The sequence below is a fragment of the Lonchura striata genome, chromosome 1, assembly GCF_046129695.1.
Source record: "Lonchura striata isolate bLonStr1 chromosome 1, bLonStr1.mat, whole genome shotgun sequence".
NCBI classification, from domain to species: Eukaryota; Metazoa; Chordata; class Aves; order Passeriformes; family Estrildidae; genus Lonchura; species Lonchura striata.
This window is the reverse complement of record NC_134603.1, coordinates 136,838,560-136,858,514: the sequence shown is the minus strand read 5'-3', so window position 1 is coordinate 136,858,514 and position 19,955 is coordinate 136,838,560. Positions and strand designations below refer to the sequence as shown.

At 37.0% G+C, this 19,955-nt stretch overlaps 1 protein-coding gene across 1 annotated transcript in view; it reads right to left on the bottom strand.

The window, feature by feature from the left end:
• The window catches only part of LOC110476206 (macrophage mannose receptor 1-like), a 29,487-nt gene extending 11,653 nt beyond the window's left edge, over positions 1-17,834 (bottom strand). The window contains exons 1-17 of the mRNA XM_077782681.1: positions 17,654-17,834; positions 15,473-15,874; positions 14,174-14,347; positions 12,533-12,691; positions 11,360-11,473; positions 10,752-10,886; positions 9,606-9,788; positions 8,901-9,058; positions 8,126-8,239; positions 7,679-7,794; positions 7,335-7,483; positions 5,223-5,422; positions 3,707-3,834; positions 3,009-3,096; positions 1,660-1,804; positions 595-630; positions 298-473 (exon numbers count right to left, since the gene is read on the bottom strand). Of these exons, the coding sequence (XP_077638807.1) occupies positions 298-473; positions 595-630; positions 1,660-1,804; positions 3,009-3,096; positions 3,707-3,834; positions 5,223-5,422; positions 7,335-7,483; positions 7,679-7,794; positions 8,126-8,239; positions 8,901-9,058; positions 9,606-9,788; positions 10,752-10,886; positions 11,360-11,473; positions 12,533-12,691; positions 14,174-14,347; positions 15,473-15,874; positions 17,654-17,711 (2,535 nt within the window). The 5' untranslated portion in view covers positions 17,712-17,834. The remainder of the gene's footprint in view (positions 1-297; positions 474-594; positions 631-1,659; positions 1,805-3,008; positions 3,097-3,706; positions 3,835-5,222; positions 5,423-7,334; positions 7,484-7,678; positions 7,795-8,125; positions 8,240-8,900; positions 9,059-9,605; positions 9,789-10,751; positions 10,887-11,359; positions 11,474-12,532; positions 12,692-14,173; positions 14,348-15,472; positions 15,875-17,653) is intronic.
• Positions 17,835-19,955: the final 2,121 nt, after the last annotated feature.

Below are 19,955 nucleotides of genomic sequence, written 5' to 3'. Positions count from 1 at the left end.
TGGAGTAGAAAAGAAGCAGATTTTGAATCAGAAACTGGTACTCCTTTTTTATTCTCCCTCAAAGACCAGTTACTTTCCAAAAGAGTTGGTACCTTCCCACATCACTCTTCCTGTCAACTGCATCAGTGCAGCTGGCGTGAAGCAGGGGAGGCCAAATCCCACAGGATCAAAGGGTGCATTTGGGGATATTTCATTAATGAAAATGCTGATGGCTCTGCCTGTAGGACAACTCAAGTTCTACAAGAAAATTGTCAAAAGCATTTCTACTTTAGGCTATCCGTTTATAATTGTTCTTACATTTTCTTTTAGTGCTCTCTTTAGGAACCTTCTCTCACTGTTACTGTTAACAACAGCTAGATCTGCAGAATTCTTTCTGCAAAACTCTTGGGCTCTTTCCATGGAGACCTGTTCTTTGCTGATATAGTAGAGCTTATCTTCATATATGACCCATCCATCTGCAGTGGTTTTATATTCTGGAAGATAAATAAGATACCCTTAAATTTTATGTGTCTAGAACACAAAAGGTTTTTTTTTATAATAACAATTTTAGGAAAAAAATATTAATAATAAAAGTAAATATATAGAAAGACCTACCATATGTGTCAATTGGTTCCGGCTTTAATGACACTCCTGCAAAGGAAGAAAATAGAAGGTATGAGGCATCTCTTTAGAATGTGTTATGATGTAGCTTGTGATTGACTGCAAGGGTGAGGAGCAGATCAGGATCCTTCACCCCTTTGCCATTGACCAGCAAGCAGGCTTAGCCATTCAGTTCAGCTTCACAGTGCTCAATATGCAAGGCCATCTTTAATTTTGTATCATAAGTGGTGCTTCACTTCAGCAAAGCCATAGCTTTGGCTGAATCACATTCCTGCACAGAGCAGGGCAAGGGAAAATTGCTCTTCAGGCCTGTAAGTCACAGTAGACTTATCTGAAACACTTTAAAATGTGACATACAGCTCCTTTACTGATCCATACGTAGATATTCCGTAATTCACCTGGGGGTATTTCCATCAAGAGGGAGAAAATTTCCACTAGATTTATTTTAGCTCTATCAAGAAAACTCTCTCAGTAATATTAATAAGCAAAAGGAAATATGACTTTATGTACATGCAGATATATATATACCTAGGTATAGATAGATATAGATACATCTAAGGGCTGTGAGTTATTTCTGGTTTGGATAGAAAAAGAAATAGCACAGCTATGAACCATTGCTTTTCCAAAAGCAGTTGAATCCTGAATAAATCTACAGGAGAACCTGAAATACCAATATATCTGAAAAAGATGTCATACTTGATTTTTAGCTTCACCTGTGTTAGTATAAAAACCAGTATTGTAAGTAATACAATACAAGCCCTTACAACTCCTTAACTCCAACATTACAAAAATAAAAGCAAAAGTTACTTAATATAAAAAAATTGTAATATTGTAATATGGATTATTTATACACTCTATTTTATGTAAAAACCCCTTCAATTCATTCTTATCATTCATAACTGAAAAATCTCAGCCTGTAATATGTTACTCAATACTCTTGACCTCCATTTGGAAAAAGTAGTTCTTCAAAATTTTGTGTCTTACTCCAGTAACTTAACTTAGAAAGCAATTACTTATTAAAGTTTTTTAATCTTTTCGACAAAAAAAGAAAAAATCTACCTTGTTTTATTTGGCAAACCCAATTATGCTGTACTTGACAGACCGAAAGAGACCATGGTTGAGAATATCCTGAACGATGGAATGAGCCACAATACTGGAGTCGTCCTGAATTCCTTGGACTACCATCCCAGTTTGTGTACCTAACCTATAGAAGAAATCAACTTTGTTACTCTTTTTATCTGTTTCTATATCTGTACTTTCCACAGGAAAATCTAAACTAATTGTTTTTGCCTCAAAGATTCTGGGTTTAGCTAAAAAGCACTGCAAGTACTATAGGGAAAGCTATAGGTAAAAGGATTTTAGAGTGGGCCAATTATATCAGTGTTCAGACATGCCTGTCTTGCCGTGGGAGGGTTTTTTTGTTTGTGCCCTGAGCCATAAAGAGAAGAAGAGAAACAGGCAAAGGAACTATTTGTAATGAACTTTATCTAGCTGTGAACCTTACCCACATATCACTAATCATGTGCAGACAGGGTACTTTTCACTCCACATCTGACCTGGTTCAAAATTACACTGTCCAACATCTGTCTGGTGGCAGTGATCATGTTGTGCATCAATTCAGCATTACTTTTTCCCTTCCCTGTGGTTAATGAGTATGGGAATGTGACTTTTGAGAAGGAAGTAATGTCCTACAAATCTAGAGGAGGTACCTCTGAAGACATCCAAATGAGACACATGTGATACAACCTATCTATAATTATCAAGAATTCTTGATAATGTCCCTTTCTGAAACTTCTGTGGAAAGTAATGTGAACAGAATAAGATAAAAGATCTTTGCTTGTATTAAAGAAATCCAAAGAATAAGGTGTAGTAGTAAATGGAATAGAATCCTGCAGGAATGTTTTTCACAGCTGTTGATATTTGCATGGGCTCAAGAGATGATGGATAAATTCCCAGAAATAAATAAATTAAAATTACAGATCTGAGCTTTGGTTTTAAAAGCCCCTGTGCTACCACTTACTGGGGGATTCAGGAGTATACTGGGAAACATGATTGCTGTTTAATTAGCTTTTTAGATGCTTGTGGTTACTATGAGAGCCAGGATACATGATATAGTATAATTATTTTTTTATGTTTTAAACATAGGTGTAAATATTATCTTCTTTGAAGAGAAAATGAATTGGAGTGTTACACAGAAACCTACAGAATCTGATAAGATACGGATAATTTCCATGTATTTAAATGTTTAGCTGTGATATTAGTCATGACTATACAGATTAGCAGCTACATGAATGTTTGTAGGATTTGTGGTTTCTTTAATGAGGATAACAGGAAAAAGCCAAAAAGTATATGTACAAATCCTAAAGTATTTTAAGCAAACAAATATGATGAAAAATTACAATACTCACTGGAGAGCCATCACTCCAGGCAAATCCTTCATCTGGATTCAAGGAAAATATACCCAGCCAAACTATTTCAAACATACAGCGAGTGGCTCTAAAAGAAAGTACAGGACTGAGCAGTGAGTAAACATCACACAAAAAAAGTCTAGAAATACATAGGTGAACTTTCCACAGTATATTGTAAAAGCAGTGAAGTTGCAAATTTCCCTATTACCTTTGGCTAAGTGCATGTTCTTCGTAGAAATGTGTAATATTTTTGTGGTTCAATGTCAGTAGCTTATCAGACTTATTAGTAGTATTGATCATGTATTTCCCTAATGTACTATTCAATCAGAGAAAACCTTCACAGATTCAAAAAGCAGTTTCAGCACTGACCACTGAAAGGTTGATGCATATCTACACCAACAGTAGATACATTGAGCATATTTTCTACCCTTGTAAAAATACTGCTAATTTCATGTGTTTCTAAACTATATCTAGTAAGCATGATACTGGTGGAGATTTAAAAAAAACTTTTCTTGACACAGATCACTTTTTTTTTCATAAAAAGATTAAAATAGTACTGCATAGATAAATTTCAAAGTATCACAGGTCTTTTGGCTTTTGAGGAAGCCATACATTTTAGAAGTCATCTGGGATCATTCATAAAAGTACATATGAAAAGGTTTTGAACCTGGTAAGATAAATACACATCAAATACCTACCTCATTGCTTGAATTAGTAATGGCATCTCCTCCTTAGTGCTAATGGTGACCAGATCCCCTCCTATTTGTCTGCAAAAATCTCGAGCTTCTAACCATGACTTCTTTCTAATTTTTGATCTGCAAAAACACTATGGAGAAATTAATTAAAAACATATTATATACATGTTACAATAATAAAAGAATTCTAGTCTTGCTTAAACATAAATGAGGTTTCACATGAACCAAGTATTAAAGTCAGTAAGAGAAATAGCATTTCCCACTCTGTTCCTAGAATTTTTACATTAGAGCTGCCTGCCTACTTAGCACAGTGGTAAAAAAAAAGGAATTGCTAGAAGGGAAAAAGGAATACAGCTCCCCAGCTCCCTTTAATTTGTTTTAACTGAAGAAGGGCCCAAGCCAGCTTCCATATGAAGAGAAAGAAGAGTAGCTGTGGTTGACAGGCAAAATAGTCTGGGAGGAGTCTGAAGATTCAGGCAAAAGAACAACCTCATTTTAATTTACAACTCTCACTTTACATTTGCAGTATGATGTCTAACTGGTTTAAAAGACTACAAGTACAGATTTGACAAAAGTTAAAATTATGATTTGGGAATAAAGAAGCCCAAATACATAGCACTCCAAATGAATTTGAAAGAAATTAAAAAAAGAAAAAAAAAGATAAGGACTCCATTAAGTGATAAAAATATTAACACCTTACACTTAGCACATTTCAACTTTGCATGATCCCAAATCACTGTTTACACATTACACTCATTTCTTGTTCAAACTCCTTTTTTATGCCTGCTCAGATACAGTTGAATGTGTTTCAAACTTTCAAACACAAGTTATCTGTAACTTTGCATCTGAAATTCTCAAGTAAATGTCCTTCATAAACACTGGTTTAATTAACCTTTCACATGATTTTTTTATTCTTTTTTTTTTTTGTGGAGTAATGTGCTGATTTTAACAAGGACCAGCCTTAGGCATTGTGCTGCTGTAGGCTACACCTCACTGTTTCTGTTTGTTCTCAAATTGTCACACTTCTCAGGCAAGCACCACATCTTTGCACAACAGACATAAAGAGCAGCACTGACAAGCCAACTTTGCTGCTTCTGCTTTAATACAGAATTTAATACAGAATTTTGATATTTTCCTTTTAATATTTTTAATATGGAGTTATTTCCTGGTTTTTTCTTTTCTTTTTCTTTTCTTTTTTTGGGCCTTGATATTTATGTTCCTCTTCTTCCATTTCCTCCTCCAGTTCCTTCATCCCTGAAGCACACACTTCCTTATTTTCTTTCCTGTGCCCTTCTCCCCTCCTTTCCCTTCCCTCCCTTCAACCTTATCTTCCTTTGTTTCTCCCTCACATGGATATTTTCCTTAGAAGAATTTGAGGGTTTTTCTTTTTGCTCTATTCCAGTCTGAGATATTGCAAAATGAAGATGTAAGTTAATTTTTCTTTTTTTTTTCTTTTTTTTTTTCTTGTTTAGTTTTTTTCCCCACCTAAGCTGCTTCGTTTAACTATTTAGGCACTTACTTTAAAACAGGAACTTCTATGGTTGTTTGATACCCAACCTTCAGGGCATGTGGGGACCAGAGCAGTAGTTGGAATAGGTGGAACTGTTGCACTCTTTGCCCACTGCTTGCAAATATACTTTTGCTTTGTCTCACAGTCAAGAACATCCCATAATCCAGCTGCATTCCCAGATCTCATGGCTACACATCCTGGATTATTTCCTTTATGAGAAAAACAAACAAACAAACGTTGGATATTTTTTAAAGTGTGAATTATTTAATTCTGTCAAATATATAGAGCAGCACAGTCATTATGGGGTTCTGTTGGTGAACACACTTCCCCAGTAAAAAAAAAAAGCCCCCATTAAAAAAATTCACCTTCCCGTCAGTGCCCTTTTATCAATATTTTCATTAGTGTAAGAGCTTTTCTGTCTTATGTTAGATTAACTGAAAGGCTTTTGGTAATTGTGATGGACCACACTTACTAGATTTCCTTCATTCATATACTTTAACCTTCTGTATGGAGCCCTGGGAGATCTATAAGCATAACCTCCCTTTCCAGAAGTGATTTTATGTATCTTTCCCACTATATCTTTATTACAGCTTCCATTCATTTACTAATGACTTATTCATCTGTATGTCCCCATATCTCTCTGTCACCATTTTAAATGTTGGCACCAAATTTGTCTTTTAGCAAAATTTAGATGTCAAGGCAGTTTTAGCAGGAAAGCTAAAGTTAAAGCTCTCTTTACATATTAAAGAGAAGGGTTTATTTAATGTAATCTTAACAGTTCCTGGATACTTTTGCAGCCATGCTGAGTCCTGACTTCATGCCATCAATTTCCTCCATAATCTATTTTCTTGATATTTCAGCTTGAAATAGATTCTCCAAAGATACCCCCACAAAGAAACTTTCCAGCACAGTAAGTCTATTTTCTTCTTAGTGAATTCAAATGCAAAGAAACAGATTTTTCTTCACTGTTCCACCCTGATTGTTGAGGAATGCATTTGCTTTGGGTACTTTGGTTTCAAGCTGCAGTGCCAGCTAGAGATTGACCCAAGGCAAAGGGCTGTGAACAGGTGCTGACCCTTTGCACAGCAAAGGGCACAGGCACCAGTGGTCCAGCCAGGTGACTGGACACCCAAGACTCAGCAGGAGCCAAGGACCCCAGGCATTACTGCATTTAGACTGCAAAACAGCCATGTTCATGGACCCTCCTTGGAGGCACCCAGCTCAAGCTGTTATTTTATTATTGCACCATGATTGAACTATTTTAGGGATCAAAAAATCTGGGGAAACCTGGGTTCAAGCTGTTAAGGAAACCTTGTCTGACTGTGTGAGTGTGGGGGTGTGGCTGGGAAGGGACCTTGGTCCCAGCTCAGGTGGTGTGAGTGTGACTCCAGAGTGGCACTTGGATGGTCAGAGAGGGAAGATTGCTTAACATGACTTCTGAATGCTCTCTTCGTGCCCTGACAGCATCATCTTCTGACAGCACAGACTCCCTGACAAGCTTTCTTCTTATGGCATTTGCTAAGGTTTTATATCTGTGTCTTTCATAATTTTTAATTTTTTATTGTTTTTATTTTATATTTTATAACCTCACTGAATGTTTTTAATTGTCTTCAGACAAATGATCACTAAGAGGAACATAATATATCCCAAGGAGAGCAGATGGCATCATGAAGTCTTGTTTTCTGTGCTTCTGCACAATATGAACCCATGAATGAAGTTTTCTTAGTATCACACATAAAAATAATAATGGCACAATGATTTTTCACACTTTGAGTTTGGAATTCTAACTTAAAATCCATATTACAGTTGCTCTATCTCAAACTCTTCTCCCAGGCTCACTTTTTCACTAGAGAGATATGTGTGGAATAGTCTTAGGACCCATTTGTAACTCCTTTTATCTCCCTGTGAAGATGGGCCAAAAGTTGATCTTACAGGTAAATATATCAGGTGTCCTAATATAAAAATGCAGTTTAAAATTTTCCCTTTGAAATTAGAATATGGGATTTGAAAAGTGAAGTACTTATAAAATATAACTAAAGTTTAAAACATAAAATTCAGAGGACATTATACCAACACAAATCTAAATGTCAGAGAGTACCTACCACCCCTCACCACACCTACCAGGCATTCCTGCATCCCAGTGTGTGAAGGAGACAGCTTCACCATTGGCCCAGCTGAAAGTGCCTTGATCCTGCACATCAGAGAGGCCAAGCCAGAAATATTTCTCAGGCCTCAGCCCAACAAGGCTAGTCAGATAGGCTTGCTCATACCTGTAAAAGACATCATCAAGATGCAAGTGAAAACAAAGTCATTTACCCAAATCCTGCTAGTCTATTGTGATGATGGAATTTTTTTCTCTTATTCCTTCTTTTCAAGCTGGAGGAGAAGACCCTAGCTTTTCTAGGAATATTTCATAAGATACAATTTTTAGATATTTAAAAGCTAATAAAAAATCATTATCATACCTACTTTCAACTGTGGCTAAGTAACCTTCTTCTCCTTCACAAGTGGTGTTTGCTTCTGAAAATGTTGCTGGAAGGTGTCCAATAAAATAGCAGTATGTCCCATATCTTTTCCAGCCCTGTAAGATGATTTTAGGATTTTCATACAAATTTTAAATACTTGTGGTATCATGCATTAAGTGAAATATGACATTTAAAAATTAATGAAACACAATGATCATGAATATTATTAACTAGAAACTTTTTGCAGTGAAATTACAGATTCCTAAGTGGTTTCTGTAAATGTATTTTTTTAAAATTTCAAGTAACTCAGAGAGAGGGAGAAACTTCATAATAAATAAAATAAAAAACTCTTCCATGTAAATAATTCAAATAATTCAAATAATTCTAATAGATTCTTAATGTACCTATTTCATCTGAGAAAATGATGTTCCATTCTCATATACTTACTTTTTTGCAACCTGCAATGCTACTTTCTTTTTCTCCAGCTGTTTGTGATGTAGCTTTTCTTTTACAAATGTAGCCAGCCTTCTTCTCACAGACATGGTCTGCCCAATAGCCATTCTGTGTCAGGAAAAAAGTTTGAAATAGAAAAAAAAAAATTCATTATAAAGCAAGACATTATTTATCTCCTTTAGATTATTCAACTTTATATGATTTTTTTCTCCTTTATTTTTAAATTGGAGTATTTTTCCTTATCCAATTTTCCTACATGATATCAAAACCAAATCTGCTCATATTCTGTGAAATAGTAGACTGTGCTATAGCAGTATAGCCTCAGCTGGCAGTGACAAGAAGGGAGAAGGGTACATGGAGCTGCTCCCTGACCTGTTGTGCTAGGTCCTGCACAGGCAGTTGTACTATGGGATGGCAAATAAGCAGGCAAAGAGAAGCCAGCAAGAATCAGAGATCCCCATATACCATCATTGCCACCAGAAGAAAAGGAGAGAATGTACTCAAAATACTTTCAGAGACCAGTTTTGTAGCCCCGATAATTTCATTTGTGACTTTCAGATGTACTTAAAGAGAAAATTTCACCAGTGATGAAGTAATGTTTTTGGTTTTTTTTAAGGTTACATTCAATCTCATTCTCAACCTCATTCAATTAAATCCCTACATCTCTTTTTTCTGGCCTTAGCCATCTGCTGAAATAACAAAGCATGTTATTCTTTTATTAAGTAGTTATTTTTACTATGGAAGTACAATATGTATTGAGTAATGTCACCTGGCCCTTGATCAGGACGCAGTCTTCTGGCCTGTTGTTTGTAGTGGATGGCTCTCCCAGGTGCCACTTTGTGTATGTCACTGGGGTACCATCACTCCACTCAAAATACATTTGAACCCTATGGTCATTCAGCCCAATCCACAGCTTGTCTGTTGGCTCTAAAGATGGAAACAGAGAAAAGACCTCTTTTGGCACTCCACCTTTTCACAGCACTAACCATTAGACTTTGGACATACAGTTCCTTTCAAAAATTTATGCAGCATATTCTATAATTGTATAAATTAATATTTTCATATAGTTATTAAAAAATAAAGACTGTATGGTTTGGAAAATTAGGTTGTAAGGAAATTCTTGCACTGGGTGAAAAAAATTTTGCTTTCCCTCCTCAGAACAGTGGGTGTGAATTACCAGCCTAATACTGCTAGGCCACAATGGTAGAAGTCTGAATAGTTACTGTTCAATTCCATTGCACACGTCAAATTTTAGAATACTGCTTTTATGTAACTTGGACCATGAATGTATTAAGCCTCTTTCAACAAAATGAAAAAAAACAGAAAGCCCCTAAACCCAGCCCCCAAGACCTACATCAATTATTTTGGCAATAAATAAAATCAGAGTTTTGACAACATCCGGAATTCAGCAGGAACTATCAATCTCTTGTTTTCCATACAGGCAAAGGCAAGAGACCCCCCTGGAAATACTCACTGTACCCAAGCTGAGACACCATAAAGCTGTGCTCCTCAAGGCTTTGGACGCTGGCCAAGTGACTCCCTTCCTTCTGACAAGATGCCAATGCTCCTTCCCATCCTTTGCTGTCCCTGAAGATCTTATAGCAGTGATCCACAAAGGGCACCCATCCATCTGGGCAGGTAACAGGCCCAGGGTCACCTAGGAACACATCCCAAGGCTTTACAGCTCCGATTGCCATGCAAGGGACATGACACTGAAAATACTTCCACGTCATCTGTGCAAAAGTTCTAAACTAAGAATTTTCTTTTGAAATTCTCATCATAAGGAAATGATGAACACAAAATGCAGGAGACATAAATGTGATTCTCTAAACCAGGCAATTTTTAGCTTGGAGAAGGAAAGCTTTTTAATATATAAGTTTAGTCAAATGTCTGCAACAAATATATTAATTTTGTAATGTATTAATCAAATGTATTAGTTTTGTAATTAATTATTTTATTAGCTTCTGTATCATCTAGTACTTATTTGTCAGATAGGATAAATCAGACATCTGCAGCTAACATAGGTTTATGAATTTTTAAAGGATTAAGTATATTGATAGAGTACAAGCCATCAAGATGAATTTATAGCTAGATGAATACACAGGGTCACACCAACAGGGAAATCTTCATACACTTAAAATATCTTTTTTCACTTCAATATGTTGATCTTCCACTGTCTCAATCTTCCACCATGTCTGCAGTGAACACTGAACGTTCTTCTCTGGATGCTGGTTGACCACAAGTCATGGAGAATGACTTAGAACCACACTAAGTTATGCATCTTTCTTTCTTAGGCTTTTATTTACTAATGTCCCACTTCTGAAAAATAATTTTTGGGTTGTTCTCCTTTTTGATAGTCAGCAGTCTGTGTACATAAAGGGGAGACCTGGCCCCTGAAAGACAGGACTGACTAGTTGGAAATTCTTTGCTTTTATCTGTTTCAGTCTGTGTGTTGTGGAACTGGAGCTCAGACTAGAAAGGCTGCAATCATTGTAGAAAGCAAACCAGAGAAACAAGAAATAGTTCTATCTCTAATAAAATTCTTCTGTTCATCTTTGTCAATAAGTCAAGCAATTCAGATAACAGCTTCTACTTTAGATATCAATATGTATCAACATACCTGAAGGAACCAAAGTAAAGTTCCTTTTCTTACAAATATAACCAAGTTTCTGATCACATTCCAAATTTTGCCATTTAGCTTTTGTTTCAGGATTCAAAACCACACAGAGCTTTCCAGATTCTGGAGATGGACTTCCTTTGAAAAAGTACAGAGAAAAAAAAATGAAAATCAGAGTTTTAAGGTCTAAAATGCACACGAGAGACCACTCCTGGATGAAGTGATGGAGGTCATGTTTTCACAGCTTTGGAAAGAGCTAAGGTATGTTTCCAGTAGTGGAAATGCGTGTAAGGTAAGTGGATACAAACATGTATCCACTTACCTTACACACTTTACTTTAAACTTTAAACTCATACTTTAGTTGTTAGTCAAGAAGTGGAAGACTGAATATTTTTGGGATAGACAAGTATTGTTTTTACAGCTAAAATATTTTTGCAATATGTTGAAAGCTTCTGTGTCATATTGCTATAGAAATAGACATTTTTTTAAAGCTAAAGCAAGAAAAGGTAAAATACTAATGGCATAACTATGTGATAATAAAGTTTACAGCGATATTTGAGGTAAGTATATTTTCTCTTTGGAAATACAAAATCAAACAAAGTCACATCTACCTGGAGCCCAGTTTAAGTACTGGAAAGGGCTGCCTCCAATCCACTCCCACCCACTACTCAAGTCCAGTCTGTTGAGTCCAATCCACAGTGCAGAATCTGTACCTTCTGTTAATTCTAAGTTACAAAAATAAGATGAATTATTTTATAAATCTCTTTTGTATTAGCAATGGTCACTAACTATGTCTCTAGGAAGACTTGTACTCCTAAATAGCTAATTGCAAATATCTGTAGATACTATGGTACCTAATACATTGAAATATGCCAAAGTTTGAATTCTATAAGAAAGTAAACAAACAGAAACTCCCTGTTTTATCCTGTCAACTAATGCAAAATGAACACAGATTATATCCACAGAGTATATGCAAAACAAAATTGTTTTTGCAGAATAGGCTAAATTCTGTACATTTAAGTAGAATTAGTGGTAGAAGATATATAAACAAGAAAAAAATTGTTAGAAGTTAAATTAATCCTTAAAACCAACAATAAATATTTCTTCCATATAATTTCTTCATCTATGTGTGGATACATAAGGCTGCAATTTGATATCTGAAAATAACTGATATTTTTCAATTTGCCAAGTGAATGAAAAAAACAGCTGTCAAAATGGCATTTGAAACAAAACAAGTCCTCCTTTTGACATAAAGTTTGGTCTTTTTTTCTTTCTTTTCAATTTTTTTGAAGTTTCCTTTTGACCAAAAATAAGTCTTTAATTTACTTTTCAGGATTTTTCCTCCATTTAAATATATATATATATATATATATATATATAGAGAGAGAGAGAGAGAGAGAGATAAAGATATATAGATAGATATAGATGATATAGATGATATAGATAGATATAGATGATAGATATAGATATAGATATAGATATAGATATAGATTAGATATAGATATAGATATAGATATAGATATAGATATAGATTAGATATAGATAGATATAAAAACAAGATTTGTAAATATGAAGTCAAACTGTTACATTTGCAGGATGCTGGAATTCTATGTAAATTGGCAGCAATTTTGATATGAACTTGCAAATTCTAAAATATTTTGTTTTCTTGCCCACACTTATTTAGGTCCAAAGGCAATGGCCAAAATCATACTAAATAATCCTTGGCTATTATGATGGCCTGAACAGATCCTGAATGTAACCCAGGGTTTGCTTTACTGCCTTACCTTTAAGGTATGTTTGTTCATGGATGTCTATGATACTCAGTAATTCTGCATTTTGCTGCTGACAGCTCTTCCTGGCTTGATGCCATGTGAGAGCCGAGTCAGAATTTATTTGGTACTGAACATTTGTTGACAGATCTGTAGTCCATGTGCTGTCTTTATCTGTGGAAACAATAATAACAGCAGAGGTCATAGTAACTTGCAGCAGAAAACTGAGTTCCAGGTTCTCATTCTGTGTAGCAGGTTCTCATTTGTCTTCTTCAATTTCACCTGGGCTGCTCTTTCAAGACCACTGAAAATGTTACGAGCACATGGGGAAGGACAAAATTAAGGCCAGCACGCTGACAGGTAAAGCTGACCTATACTGCCTCCTGCTCCATGAAGAGAGACAAGTCAGCAATTACCACAAAGAAAATGATTGCACAGGAAAATACATTGCATGGAGTGTGTGGCAGAAGTCCCAGGAGAAAATTTTGAAATATTTGTGCAGCTTCTTCTTCTCTCTCTGGACAGCAGCTCCCACTGAGAGCTGTAAGAACTAGCTATAGACCTGCATTTATCATCAAAAAATTTCATAGATAACTCCGATCCTCATTCAAAGAGCCTCTGGATGTGCCTGTCACACACCAATCGTGCTGAGCAGCACCATGCTCCTCCTCTGATTACTTTTGCATCTTTGATTTGTTGAAGATATCGACATGCTCAATCAAGCACAACACAAAATTTTATCAGGTATTTAATCATTCCCAAAAGTCAGTATGAAGATGAATTTTAAAAAGATAACTGAAATCTGGGACTACCTTTCAAAAACTCTGAAAATTATTCAATGACCTATGTCACACTTTCAGGGCTCAGTGTGTGAGGTATCTTCACAGGAATCTGGAAAGCACAGTTGACTAGGGATGTGTGCCACACTGAAAGTCCACTTTAAATCAAGTAGAGTAAATGGGCATTTTAATAGGAAAAGACAATGCTGAATAGGACACATGGGGAAAAATATAGAGAAAAGATGAGATGTGTCAGGTGGAGATTTCAACATCATGAATGCAAAGCTCTCCAGGACATAATGGGAGATAGAGGGGGAAGTGACTGCGGAAATAAAAGAAAGTGATTGAAATTGCAGAGGAATGCCAGGAAGAGGTCAATGGGGTGGAAAGTCTGCTTCCTGGACAAAATGTTCAAGGCTTAAAAGCATGGATAAAAGGACACATTCCACTCTAACAAAAAAATATGTTCACATGAGAATCATGCAAATTGAAACATTAACTTCAACATCAGTCTTCCTACAGTGCTCTTTTTGTGCCCACATCCATCACAACATGAGTCCTCAGAGAGGGTCTGTAGAACAGTGACAGCAGACTTCCTCACTGGGAAGCAGTAAGGAGCTCAGAATTATTGTGCTGTTCAGCAACACCCCCACAGCAAGTGGGACCTGAATGATGTTTTACTCTTCAATCACTCTCTTCACATCTTTGTGCAACATGTCATTTCTTTGCGTAGTGAGCTGCAACCTGCGGCAATGCATCATATACTAAAATACATTCTTGTAAGTTATGAGTTGTTATCATAAAGACAATAATTTCCTGCTCATGCTGGCTTGCCAAAGGCAGGCTGAGGGGAGCTGGGAGGGAACAGGTGCCTCACCTCCGAACGGGCAAAACCCGAACCGCTGGTCCGTGTCGAAGTCAGCCGTGGTCGCGCACCAGAGCCAGCCGTCGGCACGGCCCACGGCCGTGCAGCCCACCCACCACTGCTGCTGGTACAGGAAGGGGAAAACACACGGCGCCCCAAAAGCATTCCCCAGCAGCGTGAAGGTCTCTGAGAACACAAAGTGATAACATGAATACGAAAAGCAATGAATGTAAACTAGGGAAAAAGTAAGGGCTGGGGCAGAATTGCATCTCAAAGTGCTTTCCATGGTTCCTATCCTATAATAATTTAAAAATTAGCTTCAGCACTTTTTCAGACTTCAGCTGTTGACATATGTTTTAGAGCAGCGCTATTCTGATGTAAAGTAATATCGTAGCTGGGGTCTATAATTAATTTTCTGACCAAGATGCTTTTACAATCTTAGTAAGGATCCAGAGCTCTACCCTGAGATACGTCTATTTCAAAAAATGTTAAGATTTATATAACATGTGCAAGAGCAGGAACTAATATTTATAAGTCTTGATTCCTGGAGGAAAAAAAGTAAGCATATATTAGACTAACTCTCTCTGTTTTTATTTCAGTGACCATTTTAAGTATCTTTCTTGTACATTGAAGCAGCTTCCCACATGCAAAGCTAAGAGTTCAGTGTTCAAATATCTTGTGAGGTGGCTTTTAGAGCATTCATTCTGGATGTGGGAAAGCCATTCAGAACAATCAGACTTCAACTAATCAAAAAAGGTAATTGTACTAGTAATTAATTGACTGTAATTATTCCATTAACATCTCTATCTCCTGAGTCAAAAAAGCCATGCTTCCTCTGCTTAAATCAGTACCTTCAGACCTTTCCCAGCTCACTCATATTGTGCTTCATTCATGGGGATGTAAATTTCATATCCCTGTGACTGTATAAGAAACTTATCAGTGTTTATGTGCTCTGTTAATAATGTAGTAACACAGTATGGTGGGGAATAGTGACTTTAGAGAATACTTATACATAGTATAGACTACTATACATATTCACTAATAGTATGTATTTATAGAATATAGAGTACATGTAATACTCATAGTACTTGAAATACTAATGTACTATAATGCATAGACTAAAAAAGTGTGTGTGTAATACATGCTTGGACATAAATATAACACTAAATTCAAGGTTAAGTAACTCAGTGCATGGATTGTCTAAAACTGGTGGTCACTGAAAGAGTCAAAATAGCCAGAGCCAAAGATTCTACATACTCTAACACTCACAAAAAAATTAATTTAAAGGATGAAAGAATCAATCTTCTGTACCTTCATATCCTTGGGAACATAAAACATCCATGGCCCCATAGATATTCCATTTATTCTTTGCACTCAGCTCCTTCTTTAATAAAACGTTATCGTGCTCTTCCTTGCCAGGACTGAAAAATAAATCTTCTCCTTGGATTGCAAGGAGGCTTTCATTTCTGCATTCCCACCACTGGAGCTCACTTTTTTGATTACAGGGATACAGGGTGACCATGGCCTGATCCTTCTTCAGTGGCACCCCCAGGCATAGTTTCAGTTTCACACTCATAAGTTGATGATCTGTGATCCACCTGAATTTTTGTGATTCATTGTCTTGATTGCAAGTGGCAGTTCTAACTGACTGTGCAATAGATGCTTCAAGACAGAGTCTGTTGACTTTGTTATACAGTAAAAATGTTTTAATGTCTGTAAAACAAAACAACACATAGCAAATAGTTGTTATAGAATATAACAACTATTATATTATAGAATATACAGTGGATGTGTGATATGATTCTACTTCCCATTCACATGAAGTCATTGCATTCATGTCAGATAAAAACATTCTATTTTTAAATAGGGTCCAGAGCAACATCAATTCTACTGATTCAAAAGAAAGTAGACAGTAAAAAATGTATGTCGTGATTATCTATCACCATGCTGTGGATCAGTGGTGGGCAGCAGCAGCAGCTGAGCGCAGCCTGTTGGATGGTTTTACATCAGGGAGTTCCCTCAGGCACGCTGCTATTACCATTACCTTGTTCCATCCAGCCGGTCCTCAGAGGCGTGGCCTTTTAAACATTGACCTCTACGAACTTTTCTCACCCTTCCAGATCTTACAGGTCTCCCAGTGGGTACACAGCCATCTTTGCTGAGGCATTTGTCTCCCCTCCCCCAAACCCACCTTTTCGTAAATCCTTTCCTTCTCATCATATAAATGTGAGTGAACCAGTCTGGGCTTCTCAGGGGTCACTCTGGGCTCCTCAGCCTTGCTGACTACAAGATCTGCCATCCTCTGCTATGACCCATTGACTACAAAACTAGGAATGACTTTGGGAAGCCAATTGCTGTCTAAGAAAGTAGCAAAGACTGGGGAGTAGCAGCATCTGGCACTTGCCAGTGTGTAAAGTCTGGTGGAAGTTAGAAGGTACACCTGCACCAGAAATTGAGTCCCCAGGTCTCCAAGCAGTTTGTCTGATCATGCCTAAAGTGTTGGCTTCAAGGTAGGGTAGAAGCAGGGAGCTAATTTCAGTCCTGAAATGAGTTTATCAGCAGCAGTTGTGAACCCTGCCTATGAGTTTGCTCTGCTTCCTTGTCTTGTACTTTGTGACCCATCTGGTTGTATTTCCTGCCAAAGCTTGTGGGATTCATAACCAGTTTTTGTCCCTGATACTTGTCTTGGTCAGCAGGTGTCAAATGTAAAAAAGATGTATTTAAGAGGTTAAAGACATTTCCTTTAAAAGCTTGCAAAAAAAAAAATTGATATCAATGTAATTGATAATGTACAGTACACTGAAAATAATTATTCTGGTGATTAAAACAATACCATATACTCTGAGAAAATCTGTGCCAATCCTCAGGTGTTAGAAAGGCACAAGAATTTAACCTTCAACATTCAGATCTGCAGAATACTTACAAGAGAAGTGCAGCTAAAGGGAAAGCACTTCCATAAGAGATTTCCTAAACTTAATCCTATTTTATTTTTAAAAAATTCTTCCATCCACTTTATCAGTGCCAGTGATTTCAATGAGTCTCTTCAAAACAGTGAATAAAACCCCCTTTACAGCCATCGTCTGTGAATATCTTAATGTCCTACCAATATTTCTGCTCCTGGAGATTTTCTCTGCCTGATTTTGCAAACCACTATCCAGACACAATAGCTCAAAAGTCAATAGTAAATAATTAAATAAATTTTTAAAGGCATTTAAACATGTAGCATTATTTTCTTAGGTCTTATCTTCTGGGGTTATTGAAATTATAGTGCCACTATATATTAATAAAACCATTAAGAATTGAGTCTCTAACCATTTCTTTTTTTCTTTGAGATCGCTCCCTGGCCTCTTGCCTGCCATTAAGAGGTTCCCCATCTCCAAACTAATAATGTACATATTGGCAGTACCACAGAAACACAATCACCCAGAAAAGCCAGAGGAATGGAAGCACTTTCACAACAAGCTTCACAGGAAACAAGCAGGAGGCACTTACCTGCCAGCTGCAAAGAGCAGTGAACAAGTGAGAAAACAAGCAAGAGCCCAGGGAACATAATTGTAAATGCTGTTTCCTTTCCTTCCCTTCAGCAAAACCTGGAGAGTTTTGAGAGTGAGAAGTTGCTGGTGGTAAACTCCTGCTGAGGAAAGGACGGCAGCCAGTCCTCCTTGGTTTTGCAGGCTGGATGGTTGGGTAAAAACTCTGAGTGCTAAATAAGGAAACATTCTGTCACATGCCACATTTCTAAAAAACAAGACCACGCGACACAAATTTTACCCTCAAAAAAGAATGACATCTCACTGAGGGCAAACCATGCTTCCTTGGGAAAGCAGGTGGTCCCAAGCTTATATCTCATTACATTCCCACTGTCTCTGCTGAGGAGACATGTGGATCTCGTGGGATCAAATCAACAACTAAATACTAAGGAGAGAAATTCAGCCTTAGCTTTTAAATCTTACATCTTACCTATGCAGAACACAAAAAAATCTACCAGGAAAACACAGAAGCTCCATATTTTCATCTGTGAGATGAGACAAAACTGAGTTTTAGAATATTTAAGTGAAATTCAATCTGCAGGATATTAGAAAAAATTCTGCCCTTCTACAGGAGTTTACCATTATCCTCCATTTCTACATAAATGCAATTAGAAAACTACATGAAAAATGGCTCATTGGAAAATCAATGCTTCTTTTTCTTATGAAGTAGGTAATACTTGTTTGAGAGCCAAAAGTCAGTCACAATTTCAGGAACTGCCACATATTGCTTTCAGATCAAGATCCTACCCAAGGTCAGCACTCAGCACTTTAGTTTCCAAACTTAAAGAATGAAACTTGAGAAAAACAGCACTCTCAATGCTCTATTCCTGACCACTGTAAGACTATCTCTGTACCTGTGTAAAGGCCTGACTATCCCTGTACCTGTACCTTAAAGGCCTGAATTTATCACAGCAAATTTTTAAAACATAATATTTTGTTTTATTTAGAAAAACCTGTCAATGGAAAAAAGCATGTGATATAAAAGTATCCTTTGAAGCATAATAGCATATTGATTGGCACCTGTAGCAAAAATATGATATCAAGAAAATTTTTCATCCTCTCCTCTTTTTATCCAAGGTGACTGCCTATTCCAAATACAAGATTTGATCCTGCTTGTCTGCTCAGCAGAAAGACAATGCAAGAAAGGGGATTAATTCCCTGAGAAAATATACAGGATTAAAATAAAAGGAAGAAATTGAACAGTGAAATAAGAAATGACAAGGAAATGCTAGGTAAGGATGTTTGGGCAAAGTTAACTGAATTTTCTTTTTCAGATGATGACAAAATGTACTAACAACAAGGATAAAATAAACTGCTTCTTTTGGAAAATACATTTTTTCTAAAACATAAATTTTGTAATGTGCTGCTAAAGATCTTGCCTAGAAAGAGCAAGTTTTCTTTGGCTTTAAGTGATCTGCCTCATGCTGACAATATTTCCTTACAGCATGTGACCTATTTCTACAAAAGATACATTGTCATTTATATTGGGAATTTTATCAGCCTTTTCTTATCCTGGAGCCCGTACAACATGAGGCCAAGAGGAATTCCATTTTCTTCTCAGCTGGACATTTCATAATAACAAAGAAATAAAAAGGAAAGGATCCATTTTCTTCAGCCTCCTCTGCACTCGAGCCACACCAGAGCCAGCGGCAGCCTGGTAGTAAAGCAAATATTGTTTTCCCTTCAGCCTGGTTTCAGGTGGGTCTTAGGGATAAAAATCTGAACAATTGCACTGCATCCTTGATACCCCAAACATACTTGGTGTGCTTGCACCTCTCCTCCTCCAGCCAGTACTGTGAATTATAGGGCGCTGTTCTGATTCCTGCAAAGGGGTACCTGCTCAAAGCTGCTGAAATCCTTGAGGACAGACTCCAAGGAAGAGCAGAGTTAGAACAGCCAACCTTGCAACATCCCTGCACCTGACACATACCTCAGGGAGCACCAGGCAGGAGGTGGCACTGCCTTCTTGTTCCTTTGCACTTGTGAAATCTGGCAATGTCAGCCACCTGCCCCTAGCCACTGCTCACAGGTGAATCTCAGCACAAGCTGCATCCAGCCATGGAGTGCAGGTTGGCCAGTCCTGATCTGAAAGATCAAAAATTGGACTAACAACAAAGATGTACTCCCCAGCATGGGTTTAGACAATTCCCTGATACTTCAAGTTATGATAATATCCCCAACACTAGTCTCTTATAGAGGGTACTGATATCATAAAAGTTGAGCTGTTAAGGATTCTCTGGAATCCTACCAAGCTCATGAAACTT